Below are 16,924 nucleotides of genomic sequence, written 5' to 3'. Positions count from 1 at the left end.
TTTGCTTACTAGTTGCTGTAGCATTATAAACATTATTATTACACTTACTCTCGTTGGTATAAATCTGACCCCTTCTCCTATTCTCATCTACCACCTACGTATATGGGATATTTTATGAAGTTTTCTCAGTCGCAAGGTCTGGGAAAAGAATAGGAAAAATGATTTCACTGTATTTCTGACAAAGGGTTGAGTTAGATTGAGTTTGAACATTTTTTAGACTCAATTCTGTTATTGAAATGAACATCCATGAAATTTTTATTTATTTGAATCCGACCCAAACAATAGGAATTGATTTCAATTGATGGGTGTTTTTGGGTCATCGAGATTTTTAGACACACCTATTTAAAATATTTTTTTGTAAACACCGTCAAATAAAACAAACAAATTAACATAACCCATAAATATATTTTTTCTAACTTGAACCAAACTCATATTAATCGAGGCATATATTATATTATTAACGAAAAGATTAAAAGTTTAAATTTTTGATGCTCGACCAAAAAAATAATTTATTTTAAAATTAAAAAAAAAAAAGAAAAAAAAAAAAGAGGTGAGCGGATTCAAATGTAGAGTAATCTAATCCTTTTAAGGTTGAAAAGTTTAAAACCCCAAATTCTTTGAACTAAACGAAAACAAGATTCTCGAATGTTCCATGCCCTCAATAAAAAAATAAAAAAAAAAAGATTATAAAATAATAATAATAATTCCTAGTTTTCTTTTTGTTACTTCACTTACTTGTGGTATAAGTTACATTAGTTGCAGGAAGTACAGATGAACAAGGCAAATGGGCCTTGGTAATCAATAAATCTGTACAAAAACCAACAGAAAACTTGATGAACTCCATCCCTTGTGATTCCAATATGTTCTCCTGCAAACAAAAATTAATTCACAGCTGACAGAGCGTTAAGAGAAATCTATGAAAGTCTCTGTCAGTGACTCAGTTAATCTACCTTTCTTGAAATCGATCTTGTTTGTCCTCGTGAACTTAGGCTCGGCGGACAACAAAATGGACCATCTGCTTCTTAACTACTCAAGCGGTAATCATGGCAATGGTCGATTGATGAGAATGAGATGACCAAGTTTTCAATCACCCAACTGCTATGCCTGTGGATCTAGATGCTCAACAACAGTTTTGAAAAAGATCTATCTGTTCATGTATAGCTAGGACGCGACGTCCTTCCCGACAAAATTTAAGAGCTCTAACGTAGCTGCTTCCATTATTACAGAGAAATCGACCTGTGTATACCTACCCCTGTCATCCCAAATGCTTACAATCAGATTGGTTGCTTATATTTCAGGCAAAATATGATTTTTCAATGTTTTACTAAGGCGACAGACTTTCTTTCTTCCTACAAGTTTAGACAAATTCATATTTGGCACGGTGAGAGTGATCTAAAGGTGGTTCGTCATCAAGTATTTTCTAATGGTGATGTAAGGGAATTTGATTGAAACTAAAAGGAAATTTGGTTACCAGAAATGAGTTCTTGACCATATTGTTGAAGGATAAGCGGGGCTCGAAATGCCATGCATAATCCTTGCAACGGCCCTGGGAGTGAACTTAGCCTGTGAGTTACTCTGCAAAAAGACCTGTTACAGCAAAGAGTAGAAGCTTTTTTCAGCATAGCTGAGCATTGACCCGTTGAAAATGAACTCGTTAAGCATTTTTAGCCCTCACTTTTATATCTGCTCGGAGGAACGGGCTGCACGTGAATAATATTGATGTTAGAACAATTATATACCTCATGTACGTAGTAAACGAATAAGAACAAGAATTAATAGTATTGCATGAATAATCTACTTATGAGATCCCACGTTGGTTGGGGAGAAAACGGAACATTCTTTATAAGGATGTGGAAACCTCTCCCTAGCATACGCATTTTAAAAACCTTAGGGGGAAGCCTGAAAGAGAAAGCCCAAAGGGGTGGATTGAGGAGGCCGCACATGAATAATTCAGAGCTAGACACCAAGCGATGTGCTAGCGAGGAGGCAAAGCCCCGAAGGAGGTGGATTGAGGGGTACCACATTGATTGGAGAAAGGAACAAGTACCAGCGAGGCTGCTGGGCCCTGAAGAAGGGTGGATTATGAAATCTCATCGGTTGGGGAGGAGAACGAAACATTCTTTATAAAGGTGTGGAAACCTCTCCCTAACAGACACATTTTAAAAACTTTGAAGGGAAGCTCAAAAGGAAAAGCTCAAAGAAGATAATATTTACTAGTAGTGGGCTTAGGCCGTTACACTCTTTGCATATCAGAAATATATACAGAAATAGTGACTGTACATACCTGCTCTGGTTCATTTTATTTGGAATATCATAATTATCACCCTCCTGGAAATAAGAACAAATCTTTCCTTCTAAGCATGGTGTTTGCTCATAGTTAAAGCAGCCCTGAGTCTTCTTTTCACACAAATTCACAGCGGAAGTCACCGCATCAAACATGGCGTCCAGTTTCCTAACCTGAAAACAAAAACAACCCCTAGACATGTAGGCTTGATTTAAAGAAAAACATAAAACATCCTCCCAAATGTCGATCTACGAGGGGACACACTCACGAGTAGATGAGCTAGCTTGCACGTAAATTACGCAGTCAGAACAACAGAGCTTTGGCCCAAAGGTGTTGAAAATGGAAGGTAACAACAATATATCTTAACAAAAAATTTGGTGCTTTGGGTGAATAAATACAAATCAGCAGACGTAATGAACCAATTCTTTCAAGTTTTTTTGAATGAAAATAGGTGCAAGTGAATCAAAACTTTAGTGGATGAGAAGTATTGATCAAAAAAAGGCTCCACAATTACAAGTTTTGTGGTGGTATCACGGCCATCTATTATGGTATTATGTAGGGGAATTGCTTTCTATGCTGCCTACGGAAACATGATCAACATGCTAACCTCCAAAATAGACTCACATAAATAGATTAAAAAATGCATAGCAAAGTCAGAATCAACAACCTTACTAGTCTGAATCTCGGATAACCATTTTCTAAGATGTGCTGACAGAGAACAAAAATCTTCAGGATATTTCAAAATTGTATAACAGTATGCCAGATCCTTCATTTCGTATGTGATTTCTCCCTTCAACTAAAAGAGTATAAGAAAGAAACTTTGTTACATAAAAGAAATAGAGGATAGTAGAGACAAAACTACAAAAGCCAAAGAATATAACACATGATATAACTTCTCAATAACTTTTTAAATCGCTCGACATATTGCCAAAAATCTTCTCTAGGATTATTGAAACCAAAGTTGCATGCTGCATCTGTTTAAAATCGATGAACAATTAGTCCAACGTCTTTCTAAATTATATTCATGCATGCAACTGCATAGATAAAATTGAAAAAGGGCCTATTTTACATGCATTCACTCATCTTCAATTCTTCAAATTGAATATTTATGCATTATTCGAAGTTGATAAATGCTGATACATTGAGTAGTTGAGAGTAATTAAATTTTAAAATGCAAGGTTATATTGGAATAAAGCTTGACCAATGACTGTTGTAAATATGGAATGAAAAGAAAATAAAGGAGATGTTGAGCTTTCCATTTAAAACCATCCGAACCTTAAGATTTTGCAAATGATTTGAGAGACTGGTAGATGATATCCCAATGCTATTGACCACCGTGAGCATGTCAAAAACATGCTGCCCCTGCTTAGTTTCAGACCTAAAGTTCCCAAGTTTAATAGCCTGATCCGAAAAGCAATTTTTTCTCCCAATAGTGCATAGTATTAGATTGGTCGAGATCAAAACTAGGTACTCACTTCTTCAAAATTTCAGCAACAATGATATCTTTGTCAGCAAGCACCGCTGGTGAAGTCTGCGCCAAACACAGAATACGCAAAAGCATCAAGCACCGAGAAACAAACCTATCCTAACCCTTTCCCCCTTTTTTCCCCAAGGAACCCTTTCTCCAAATATTGACTGCACCATATTATGAACATTACATTTTTCAAATGCATGACACAAGTAGATGGATCAATATATGCTGAGATACTGAACATATGTCAGGAATGATACCATTAATTTAGTTAAAAAGTTTTTAGAACTGTAATAGCCATAGTCATGAAGCAATCAAAATTTAATTAAGCTTTCATAGTCAGAAAGTGAGAGAGAAAAGAACCATTGAAGATCAACCTTATGAAAATTCAAAGTGCAAGTCACATTTAACTGAGGAAGTAAGCGCAAATATTGCATTTCTCCGAGCTCCAAGTATGTTAGAATTGTAATCATCACCTGTCGGAGATCAAACCAAGTGAGAAAACAACTTCTCCTAAAAAAAATAATGGAGAAGTTCGGTAAGGAGGTTCCATTTTCACTAAAAAAAATTCCAGCAGTTAAAAGATCTCCATGGCTTCTATATTTACATCATCATTATATTACTTGATAAATTTCTAAAGCAAAGAACATGTGGAAGAATATGTAGGGATGAAAAAGTTGCATACAAGGACTTAATACACGGTAATGGAAGAACAGTAGAGTGATTTAAGTTGAGATGGCTTCTAACTTTTCAAAAAGTTTATATGTTTTGCTCACCAACTAAAACTCTGACTTGAATTACGCATAAGAATCTACTTCTAGAATGTAGTTGCTTTTCAGCATCCTACAACTTGCTTTGGTTCCTTAAGTTGATGGGAGAGTTAGAATCCTTCCCGCAAAAGAATTGGCGTGGTTCTACTCCCTTTCTTGATTTTTTTTTCTCTTAATTGAGCCATGTTTCTCCAAATGGTAAGTAGTGCTGTTACATCAATTCTTCCTTACAGATTAGTGGAGTTTCTAACTAACAAAAGATTTCCATGATGCTAGACTTTCCTAATACTTAATTTGCAAACACCACAGCCAATGCATATTCATTTGAAATTGTGACTAACTCCTATATCGATAATAACAGTTAAGTTTGTCACCTCAATGCTCTAAAGAAAATAAAATAGATAGTTGCAAAAACAGTGGAAGAAAGTGACCTCTTCCTTCATATCAAATTTACGAGATGCAGGATCTTTGACCATTGAATACACTTTTCCACACGAATTGTTATTTTCAGAGAACACTTCACTGATGAATTTGTTTATATTGTATTCATCAACTCCATCACTGTTCATACAATACTTCAAATCAGTTCCAGAATATATAATCCTTGAATAGCTAACAAAACGAGAAATTTTATATCACATGACCTGTGCATAAGACTTCGAAGCTTGAAATATGTGTCATTGTCAAGAAATAGATGACAGTAGGATAATCTACCATCACGGCCGGCACGCCCTATCTCCTGCAATAAGTGTACTATTAATCTATATAGAATGCTCATAACATACATGTCATATTAGAAAATGAACAATATTAGAAGAAGCTACCGACTTGGATATATTCCTCCAAGCTTTCCGGCATGCTATAATGGATTACCTGAAACAATTTAACTTTACTTTTTTACTGTTTAGATATCATCGTTCATATAGTACAAATACTACAAAACCAATAAAGGCTAAATTTGTGCCTTGAACATTTATCTCATGTACAATGTGGTCCATCTAAGATTTCACGTTATTGTAATCCTCCACAGCTAACTATTAATTGCTTACATGCACAAGGATGGGGCATTGGTGTATTCAACTGACTTCAAAATCAGATCACGCGCTCCTTTTTGGGACAAATAAAAAACCAAGCACGTGCTTTTTTTTTTAAAAAAAAAAACTGACATTCCTGACATGGAGCATCTTTAGAGAGATGAGCTGATCCGATACAGAAAGATGTTCATACTACTCTTTCATTGCTAGTCAACCACTTCAATAAATCAGGAATATCCTCACACTGTATGCAGTTATAATAAGGAAAAAAACAATTTGAAAATGCTCTCTAGATTCTTACTGCGCCAACGTCCCTCTTGTTAAGTCCCATGCCGAAAGCCACAGTAGCAACAACCTTTAGAAAAAGTGTCAGTCAATGCATTGAGAGAGGAAATAATTACTCATAACATTTATATACATACATTCACATAAATAATAGAAGAATATGGTATCTCACCACTCTAATCTTGTTTGAACAAAAATTCTCCTGTATGTGTTTGCGATCTTTAGCAGGAAGACCACTGTGATAACTCTAATTAGCAAAATAGGAAGCAACCTATCAGATTAACTTTTCAAATACCCCAAAAAGGTAATAGTAGTTGTTATTCATAAACTAGCTAAGATGCAGAAGTAACCTTTGCAGAGATGCCATTATCACACAAGTATCTGCTTACCGAGTCAGTTTCCAACTGCAGCATCAGAGAAGAGAAGCAATCATGGCTAACTAAAAGTTAAAAAATTTATCTAGACGATTAATGAAAATTGAGAAACAAAATCAGGTCACTGTGCAAAATGATGAACAGACAACTACAGATCAGCTAGGGGTTCAACCAAACTTTCCTCTGCAAAAATACTAAGTTACTTAGGAAGAGAACTTTTGAAGCCACCGCACAACGAAACAGTTCAAAGTTAATGAAAAAATTGGCCCATTCAGAGAATGAAATAAATGGGAAAAGACATAATAATGTTTAGTTGAGCGTTTCATTCCACACTCACTCAAAAGACAGCTACAGACCTAGAGGGTGAGCTTAAGCTGCATTCAAACTTCTATGTATTATGATAATAAATTACTGACAGAAACAAACCTGAAACTTGCAGTAGATAATAATGCTCCGAACTTCAGCTATGGGAGAAGACTTGATTAGCTTAAGTAGATCTTTCACTCTTATTTTCAGCACATCATCAAATCAAATTGAAACATTGGAAGTGTTAATTAAAAGGATCCATCTGATAAAATTAAAGTGGTTAAGAAGGAGAAAAATCAACTCTCAAGATTTAATACTTGCCTATTTGTACTCATTGATACTGACAATTGTAGATTTGTCCTTACTGTAGTTTTCAGAATGAGATTATCTGAAGGAATTTCTAACGCAGTCATAATTGCTTGCATAGTTGAAGTAGTTGCCGTTGCAGTCATTGCAAGAATGCAGTTAATGTTGAGTTGAGCTCGAAGTAGAGATGCTCTAAGCCTCATATATGAAGGTCGAAAATTGTGTGACCTGGTCATATCAAATTGAATAACTTAGACTATTTCATTCATGCCATAGCAAATGCTGAAAGCCAGAGGTCTCATAAGTGGAGTGTCTAAATAAGAAAATGATGCCGATCACGGTTCAAATAGGGAATCAACTTGCCATTCAGATATGCAGTGAGCTTCATCCACCACAAGAAGCGATACCACTAAGCCACTAGAAAACATTGACAAAAAATCTGGGTTCTGAAACCTTTCAGGTGAAACAAAGAGCACCTGAAAATACATATAAGAACTTAACCACGCAATAACTGATGACATTTTAACTATAAAGGATTCTTGGGAGGGAGTCCCACGTTGGCTAATTTAGGGAATGATCATGGGTTTATAAGTAAGAAATACATCTCCATTGGTACGAGACCTTTTGGGGAAGCCCAAAGCAAAGTTATGAGAGCTTATGCTCAAAATGGACAATATCATACCATTATGGAGAGAGAGTTGTGATTTCTAACACTCATCCAAATAATACTTGTAACATTTAAATGCAAGATAACGAATCAATGCAGCTGTTCTCACGATTATGTTTTGCAACAGAGAGAGAAAAGATTGGGAATTTTCCCATTCATGTACCTTCATCGACCCTTGGATAAGCAGCCTCACTATTTCAGATACTTCATCAGGTCTCTACAAATACAAAGGAATGATCAAGTAAAGTTTCTCACTCTTTCACACTGTCATCATACAAAAGCAAAAACGTTTAAAAAGCTTGATAGAGAAATTGAGCAGCGACTACCTGACTGCTGCATAATAAACCACCCTGAATTACAGGCGGCAATTGTTTTATCTGATCTATCATCAATGCCACCAAAGGACTAACAACAACAGTTATCCCAGGTAGAACCATTGCTGGCATTTGATAACAAATTGATTTACCGGCACCGGTGGGCAAAACAACCATCGTTGATTTCCCGGCCAGCACCATTTTGATAGTCTCTAACTGCCCTTCTTGGAAAGAATCGTATCCATAAGCTAACTTCAACAACTCTACCAAGTTATCATCAGATGGGTCATTTCGCACATTGGATATAGTCTCTTCAATGGAAACGGGATCAAATTTCGCTCCTCCATTGCCCTGCTTCTGTGGATGTTGCGTTGTTTCTGTAACCAAACCATCTTCATCGAAGAAACTAGCCGTCTCGTGGCAATCTCCATTTTTCAAGTTCATCTTAGTCCTTCTATGGGACCGGTAACTACTCCTCTCGCCATACTTTCTCCGGTTGAATTTCTTAATAAACTTTCGCTTCCTACCATTCAAGTTAAGTTTCACAAAGTTGCCTTCACCTCCACATTTGCGCACTTTGACTGGCGGAGCAGGAACGTGGGCTCCAATCAAGTTAGGATATTTCCTAACGAGTTTCACCGGATTCCCGGGACTAAACAAATTATCTTTTGATCCCCAATCAGCCGTTGAACAACTAGCGACCTCAGTCTCAGCATTGTTCTGCTGGCTCGGCTCCGATAAAGACGGATTTTCCTCGGAAGTCTCAAAATTAAGACAGGATCCACGGAATTTCAAGAACGATGATGATTTTGAAAAGAACCCGGCTGGAAGCATCTCGATAGATTCGGAGGACGAAATTCCACGACTCTGATCCGAAGCCCGACGGATATGATATGGCAGAGTTGGAAGGGGAGTCCAGTCGGGAAGCGATTCTTCCTCGGAGGGTTTCGTATCAGGCGGTGGAGAAGGTTTAGCAACTCTGGAGGAGTGCTTTCCAGGTTTCGACCTGGTACGCGCCAGAGAAGAAGTGGCTTTACTGAACTTACACTTGGCATTGGAAGCTGACGTGAACGGAGTAACTGAAGAAGACGGCGGCGGCTTTGAATTTCTGGGAGGAGTGGCGGAGATGTGAGAAGCATCTGAATCTGAGTCTGAATCGGAATTCATGTTGTGTGAATGGCGACGGGAAATTGGAGGGAGAGCAACGGATGAAGAAGTGTCGAAGGTTTCTTAGTTTGCCCGATATCAGTTTTCCCGCCAAATGCTATTGTATCTTCATTGGGCCGGCCCATCTTTTCGTGCTTCAACTTCGGGCCCAGGCCCACCTTTTCGTGCTTCAACTTCGGGCCCAGGCCCACTATGGTTTAAAAAAACACGAGATCATATTTGGGATAACCATACAAGTTTCTTAAATTTTTTATTTTTTATTGCTCTAGCGTTCTTTAAAATTTTATAGATCTAGTAGAGTATTTTTTAGGCATAAAATTCAATTATATAACGAACAAATGTTGTTTCAAGATTATCTCACTCGTTCATGACAGTCCCATCGTCTTCATGGCCATCGCTCCAATTCTTCAAGCCCCTAACGTGGGCGATTTCGCCACTTTCAACACGGGTTCCTTGTTCTTAAGTACAACGTATAGCTTATTTCTTGATGGATCTTTTTCATTACGTCCCATTTTATCCACATAACTTCATTTCTTTTGCTTTTGGTGCTTGCGGAGTCGAGCAGTGGGTGTTTGGACTCTCTTTGAAATTGTCAATATAAATATAATTGACTAATATGATGCAATTCGAATGAAAAAAAAAAAGTCTAGTTCGTTGAAAGATCTATTTTGTAATAACCCAAACCCACCACTAGCAAATATTGTCCTTCTTAGGCTTTCCCTTATGGGCTTCCCTTAAGACTTTAAAACGCATATGCTAGGGGAAGGGTTCCACACCCTTATAAAGAGTGTTTTGTTTTCCTCCCTAACCAATGTGAGACATCACAATTCACCCCCCTTCGAAGCCCAGCATCCTCGCTGGCACTCATTCCTTTCTCCAATCGATGTGGAACCCCCACCAAATCCACCCCTTTGGGGCCCAACGTCCTTACTAGCATACTGCCTTGTGTCTATCCCCTTCAGGGAACAGCGAGAATGTTAGCATATCATCTAGTGTCTTGCTCTAATACCATTTGTAACGACTCAAGTCCATCACTAACAAATATTGTCTTCTTTGAGCTTTCTCTTACGGGCTTCCCCTCAAGGCTTTAAAATGTGTGCTTGGGAAAGGTTTCTACACCTTTATAAAAAAATGTTTTGTTCTCCTTTCCAACCAATGTGGAACATCACATATCTCATGCTTGGTACTGCACGGTTCCATCTACAAAAACTCCGAATCATTCTGCATGTTACAAAAGGGTAGCAGCCTGCACTAAGTTTCAGAACTTTGTGCCTTGTGGCTCCTTATTTCAATACGTTTTACAGCATTCTAAGAGGGGGCAAGATGGGAGAATTTTGATGTTGGCAGTGCGGCTGAGCTGAGAATTTGATTCCCAAGTGGGCTTGGATTTCATGGATGGGTGTAATTGTAACTGCCATTTTTGTTTGTATCAGTGTAGAAAGCATGGGAAAGCAATGTGAATATATTTTAGATGGGAAGGTGGATGATTTCTAGTAATGACTCTTAATTCTTTCTAAGTTTGTTCTTTCTTTCTCTGTCTTCTAGTATTACAATTCCAACACGAGCAAAGATACAGATTTACGATCAATGAAATAGCACTAAAGCATGAAAAATACACGCTCTGCTCCCCTCTTTCACAACGAATTCTGATTCATGGTTTCTCTTGGCTATATGGTTCATCCGGGAGAGAGATCGAAAGAAACGATTGCTTAATTACAGTATTGATTTCGGACTCGAACTGAGATGCTCTAGCACTGCTTCCTTAGAGTATAGAGTCTATAATATATCTTAGTACAACCAATCGTAGTTTACCTGTAATTTAAGCGCCGTGTTGAAATTGAAACCGGACGAGATTTGCATGGAACAGAGCAGGTAAGTCGTTAGGTCCACTGTTCATATGCTGACAACTGCAGCGTTTAACTTGTCAGGCGTACCGAAGTATTTAAGCTCTACAAAAGTACCTCCTCCTTCACCCTTGGCCAATCTTCCTGGATTCACACACACGCAGTTCGCTCGCTCTTCATCCGCACGTCCCTCACCAAGAGATATAACCTAACAGATGGGAAGTCATTGAAGCTCTTAATAATATGTACGTTTAATTTGCTTATAGGCAGGAATATGAGGTTGAGCTTCAGTCGTCGGTCTATGTTTACTTTCATCTTTAACGTAGTTTCGACAATAAATAAATCGATGTATGATAATAAAAGGTAAAAATGACTAATACGTAAAATTAATGTGAACGACCACTTACCTTCACGAAGTGTTTCATGTCGGATGGAAGAATGAGAATATCGGGTATTACAGAGATGTCAAGAGCTTTTGGGGCAAGCGAAAAGTCGAGTGGCACTCCTTCGGCAGGGGGGTATAGAGGATAAAAGCTGTTGTGCATTGTCAACAAGTGAAACAAGAGAACCGTAAGTAAGATAAACACAATATTAACACATTGGATTATCCGACATTGTTATGGCTAACACAAGACATGCCTGCGCTGCCGGAGGATATGACTTGCAAGTGTGCTCAGACGGTCGTTGGCTGTTCCCTTTGTTAGATTTCTTGACAGCTCTTCTCCACTAAGGTGTCTGAGGATATCCATGGTGCAGCAGGCTATCTTTGCCTGAAATCCATTATCGACGGAAATATCAGAATTCATTCTGTATAAATATATATATATCAGATATCAGTTTTGTATACTTGAAAATTTACAATTATTTCATCGTCGCGTGTTTGCAATAATGAAGAAAACTAGGTAGTCTAGGTTTCAACAAATCAAGGCGTCAATATTGAAGCACATTCCCAACTCTGGTGCAGGGGCGTTAGATTAGCTAAAACAAGCTTGAACAACAGAATTCACAGAAAATTATGATATGGTTTATTATTATTATTATTATTACTACTTAAGTACTACATCATATGTGGGTGAGGGAATAGTGTATTTGTTCATAGTTCGGAACACTGTTACAAATCCTATCAATCTTTCTCCATCCAATTAAGACGATAGAATAAAAATCAAATTAAGTGCAGAAGGGAATTCAGTTAGCAAATCAAAAGGATTTTCCCATATGCATTGGGTTATTTTTCCCCTATCAGAATTCCAAAGAGAAGGGAAAGAAAAGAGAAACGGACCCCATGGCCAACAACAAAAATGTTCGAAAAGACTCTCCATTTCACCTTTTTAGATGAGAATAAAGTGCTAAGAAATTATCTCATGGTAAAAACTTGGTAAGTGCATGTGCAGGATACCCTGAATGAATTCTTCATTTGTAAGAAATAGAATATCAATGGACTCTAAAAGCCAAGAGGGTCTTAGTTGGATCAATCTTTTTTTTTTTTTTTTTCTTTGCTTTGTTAATTGTTGATGTTTTTCGTTTTTACAATGGAGTATCCAGCTCTCATTTTTCCCTATCTTTATTCCATTTTATAGTATTAAAACAGCCAGCTACTAATTGAGAACTTTAAACTTCCAATATAGGGAAGTCTTGATGAAAACGATAAATTATTAGAAAGCTCATTTGGGAACTCAAAGATGTATCCATGTTTACCTGATTTGCTTCCAAAATGCCTGGGTTCGGGAGACTAGATACCTGATCCAAAACCAAGGCAGTTCAACAGTAAGCATTACTCAAGATAATGAAACTCCATAAAATTTAGAGGAAACTCAAAGCACAAGAATAAATTACCTGAAGTCTAAGATCGGATGGAATGTCAAAAGCAGGCTGCAGAACAAGGTGATCTTTAATAATTTATTCGTTTAAAAACTGATAGATCTGCCTCAACAATTTATACCTGAGGAAAAACAAAGTCGTGATTAGCATCCCTAATAGATGGCATCAAAAGTACACGTGCATCAGGACCCATGTGTTCTACATAATCTTGCACCTGAACAAAATGAAACCAAAATTAAAAGATAAAAAAACATAAAAATTATTTCAAAGTCAAGTATACCATGTTAATTATTACCCTTCTGAGAACTTCAAACTTGAAAATTTCCTCAAAGCTCATCTCTACCGTGCCTCTCTTGATATCAGAATGTTCAGAATCAACAAATGGCCCAAGCTAAGACAACATAAAATGTCAACGACAAGAAGTTTTATTGATAGCTCATTTCATAAAATCAAAAGAAACGAGTGAGTATTTACCAATATTAGTAGCTGAGGAGGCTTTCTTTTTGCATATGCTAGTAACTCTGTCAAAGGCTCAAACAATATGTTGTCTGTCGTTGTATAGGGGCCTGATGCAATAATCTGTTTAACAATATTTCAAGTATGCATCAATAAACCTACTCAGCTCAGGAATATTAACCTGTTCCAATGTGATATTAACTAGAAAAATGCTACAAGAGTTGGGATACAATTTCGACTACTATGAAAGGTGACTGAAAAACATCAGGAATATACAAGAACACATACCATTGATAATTCTGAATGTGTAGAAGAAATTGGCTGGATATCATGGTCCAAAGCTATCTTTTTTGCTGGAGGCAGAATGGGATCGATAGTGGCAGACAAAGGAAATGAATCTACAAGTTTGGATGCTATCAAGCAGTGTCCACTAGGATTATGCCCTTCAATACCTACTACCTGTGCAAATTCAAGTCTCCCAGGTAAGGTATAGTTTTTGGATGATACTACAAGTAGTATAACATTGCATATTGTACCTGGCCAGGGAAGATTGAAAACTGGCTTAAGTTTTGTAATTCTAAACGAACCCGCTGCCCTCCTGAGTGTTCAACACTAAATAAGAACAAACAAATCTTAAAGTTCAGTAGACAACATAACTACCAGAAATATTTTGTTTGTATTGTTTACTTCAAAAACAGAAACATTGGTGGTAATAGAAAAACAGAGCACTTAGACAGCATGAAAAAAACAATATATAATTATACCTGCTTTGCAACATGGTGGACTTATCGTTCAAGTGTCCATCACCATCACAACAAATCATGCCTACTGCAAACAAGCTTTTCTGACACAAGATCACACGTTTAGTTTTGTGCTATCACCGAACAAACTAAGCATTTACTCAGACAAAGTGTATCACAATGTGCAGTCATAAAATTGTAGGATAAAAGTCAAAACATAACCAGCTAGATGGACTGACTTTGGTTTGAAGAATAAATCCTAAAACCTTAACCACCCTAGATTATAATCAAAATTTTACATACACTTAATTTAAGAGAGATATCAAGCAAGACTGCAATTAAACTACCTGCGAAGCAACCGTAGGGTCAACTACTTCTTCATAGAGCCCAGATGCAACAAGAGCTTTTGCATGCTTCACGATTCGGTTTTCTAGTGCATTAAACTACAAAACCAGAAACAACATTTTAGAACATGTACTGAAGTCATGCCAGAGAATCAAATCCAATGCTAAGATAAATAATGTATACCCTATCTTCAACCCTGTCATACATGAACCTGCAATTTGGTTCAAGTCCAAATCCTGATCCATGGACTGTCAGGGAGCATCCTTGCAGGGGTAGAACCTTCTTGATGATTGCATCTTCATCATTCTCGCAATTATCTTCCACCTCAGCAGTCTCCTTATCAGGCACATTATTAATGCTGAACCTCACAGCAAATTTTTCTGTTCTTTGGCCGAAGGGTGTCACATGCTTTGAAGGTTTTCCTGAAGAGAACAAGCCTTCATTTGTGTAAGGGGTCAAATCAAATCGATCCTTGTGGAGGCCCTGAGATTTCCCATTTGGAGTTTTAAGAATGTCTTCCTTTGGATCTTCATCCTCATCATTCAAAATCCTTAAAAAAAAAGTCTTTAATTAACATTTTATAATAATACTTAGAGACATTTGTCAGCCGAGTAGGGAAAGTTACTAAATTTTCAAAAAGAGACAAGTACCAACTTAGTGATATCATATGTATAATTTATGAACAGTTATTATTTGCTATTGTCAATAATTTATGAACAGTTATTATTTGCTATTTCTGTTATGACAGTAGATGACACTCTGTTATAATGCCTTAAGCCTTGTAAAATGCCTGTTTATACCAGGATTATATATTTCTTCCGCACTCAAGGAAATATCTGTTTCACAGTTTAGTATAAGTTGTCAAGTGACCCTATCAAAACTGATATAGACAACTCTCATTACCACTATCCCCTTGTTTGGGAAGGTAACGAAGTCAACTATCCATGACGACATATTGCAACTAGTAAGTCACACTTCAGAAAATTGTTGAGCAGCCAAGTATGTTTACTTACCGATAACAAAATTATTGGGTAATGAATTATAGATGATGAGAATTAAATGGCGTATACCATTCTACGATGTCTGAAATCTGTGCTTGCTTATGAGGAAAGCAGAAAAATAAGAAAACATTGAAAAGATTCCATACATGTCCACATCTTTGCTCGAATAAACATGAAGATCTGGTTCCTCTTTAATGATTGCTTCTTTTTGCTCATTCTGTAAATGTTGTAAAAACCCATCCATCTGTGCAATTTGTACAATTGACCCATCTAATTGCCTGTCCAAGAAACAATTACGTTCAAACTCTTCAGAAATGAAGAAACAGTCAAGAACAAAACCAGAATTCCAGCTTCAGTACGAGATAATCTCAAACAATCTAGGAATTTCCTACTGATTCCTTGACGTGAAAAAGAAAAACCGAAGCCTCGGAACAATTCTAAGTGAAAACAAAGTCAAGTAGATACTAAACTGTATGTATGGCAACCGGAAAGAAAAAAAAGAGTTCAAAAGAAACAGTCACCTGTTGAGATAGTAGACTTCCCAGCTAGAAACTATATCCGAAGGCTTTAGACTATAATTAATACAGAACGTAACACCTAACGCAAAAGATGGAGGAATCGCTGCGCGTCAGTGGTACCCAGTCATGGAGATAAAACAAACAAAACAAAAATGAGAATTTGAGCTTACATTTCTTGAGAATCTCTTCCTCTTCATCGAACGTGAAACCACTTCTCTTGAACTCTTCACCGATCTCGTCATCCATGGCACTGCCTGTACTGCGGAATCTTAGGGTTTGAAAAGCTCCCGCGGTTGTTCTTTTGATTTGCCAGAAATTGGAGGGAAATGAGAGCTTCCCTCACTTATACGGGGTCTAAGTCGGTTCGGTTTTTTATCAAAAACATAAAAACGGTCCGGTTCGGTCGGAGTTTTTTTGGTCGGGTTAGTCGGTTTTCTCTATCCTATGTCAATAATTTAACATACATTAGCTTTATATTATCAAATTCTAATTTACAGAAGATTATATTTTTAAAATAATTTATATTTATTGTAAAAACTAATTTACTAATAATTTTTTAAAATATCTTTTAAGCTTTTGGATAAGACATTTTTTATTATCCATTTTTTAATTTAATGTTTTAGCAAGAAATTCGAACATCTAACTTCTTAATCTAAAATATAAGCATTTGAATTCGTTATATATTCATATTAACATAAATAAACAAAACATTGACTTTGAAATTTATTGATTTTATTTGTTCAACTTTTGAAACCGAGTTGATATTATCCCCAACATTAATGAAAAAATGAGTGCATTAGAATCGATCGTGTTTGGTGATTCAATTCAACATTTTAACTAACATTTTGTTCGTTTGAATTTGAGTATGTCATAATAACTCAATAATTAGTTGGCCAAAACGATCAAACACTTCGAGTAATTTCTCAAAAAAAAATAGATTAATGAAGAAATGAATGAAAGTCTTTACTCGTAAACATATGTTGTTTGAGTGATAAATCGAAGTTGAAAATAAGGCTTAAATTCAATGTAACAACCCAAGCTCACTCGCTAGGAAACATTGTCCACTGACTCGTTACATATTGCCGTCAATCTCACGATTTTCACACTCTTATAATGAATGTTTCATTTCTCTCTCCAACCGATGCGGGATCTCACAATCTACCCACCTTGGGGGCCAATATTTTCATTGGCACATCGACCAGTGTCTAGCTTTGATATCATTTG

General features: G+C 36.8%; 2 protein-coding genes across 3 annotated transcripts; both read right to left on the bottom strand.

The window, feature by feature from the left end:
• Positions 1-731: 731 nt before the first annotated feature.
• Positions 732-9,029, bottom strand: LOC111466352 (ATP-dependent DNA helicase Q-like 5). Of its 2 annotated transcripts, XM_023110959.1 has the most exons (20): positions 7,824-9,029; positions 7,661-7,714; positions 7,194-7,306; positions 6,846-7,058; positions 6,645-6,723; positions 6,195-6,248; positions 6,017-6,091; positions 5,861-5,914; positions 5,354-5,398; positions 5,170-5,264; positions 4,957-5,086; positions 4,133-4,231; positions 3,760-3,815; positions 3,560-3,662; positions 2,952-3,080; positions 2,285-2,457; positions 1,676-1,700; positions 1,472-1,587; positions 951-1,252; positions 732-868 (listed from the first exon to the last, which is right to left on the bottom strand). In XM_023110959.1, the coding sequence occupies exons 1-19, from the start codon at positions 8,976-8,978 to the stop codon at positions 1,162-1,164; spliced, it is 2,859 nt and encodes a 952-aa protein (XP_022966727.1). In that variant the 5' UTR covers positions 8,979-9,029; the 3' UTR covers positions 732-868; positions 951-1,161. The 2 variants fall into 2 exon arrangements, with proteins under 2 accessions (XP_022966727.1, XP_022966728.1); XM_023110960.1 differs by lacking the exons at positions 732-868; positions 951-1,252; positions 1,472-1,587; positions 1,676-1,700 and having other exon boundaries at positions 2,323-2,839; positions 2,911-3,080.
• A 1,420-nt stretch (positions 9,030-10,449) lies between these two features.
• Positions 10,450-16,025, bottom strand: LOC111466380 (DNA polymerase alpha subunit B). Its single transcript, XM_023111002.1, has 16 exons — positions 15,871-16,025; positions 15,704-15,779; positions 15,329-15,460; positions 14,365-14,731; positions 14,184-14,279; positions 13,861-13,940; positions 13,633-13,708; positions 13,385-13,555; positions 13,115-13,219; positions 12,936-13,031; positions 12,762-12,854; positions 12,656-12,691; positions 12,518-12,559; positions 11,462-11,592; positions 11,230-11,356; positions 10,450-11,030 (listed from the first exon to the last, which is right to left on the bottom strand). The coding sequence occupies exons 1-16, from the start codon at positions 15,944-15,946 to the stop codon at positions 10,872-10,874; spliced, it is 1,863 nt and encodes a 620-aa protein (XP_022966770.1). The 5' UTR covers positions 15,947-16,025; the 3' UTR covers positions 10,450-10,871.
• Between the last annotated feature and the right edge of the window lie 899 nt (positions 16,026-16,924).

This window comes from Cucurbita maxima, unplaced genomic scaffold, assembly GCF_002738345.1.
Source record: "Cucurbita maxima cultivar Rimu unplaced genomic scaffold, Cmax_1.0 Cma_Scf00031, whole genome shotgun sequence".
In the NCBI taxonomy this organism is placed as follows: Eukaryota; Viridiplantae; Streptophyta; class Magnoliopsida; order Cucurbitales; family Cucurbitaceae; genus Cucurbita; species Cucurbita maxima.
Note: the sequence above shows the minus strand (reverse complement) of the source record. Positions and strands in the feature narration are given on the sequence as shown.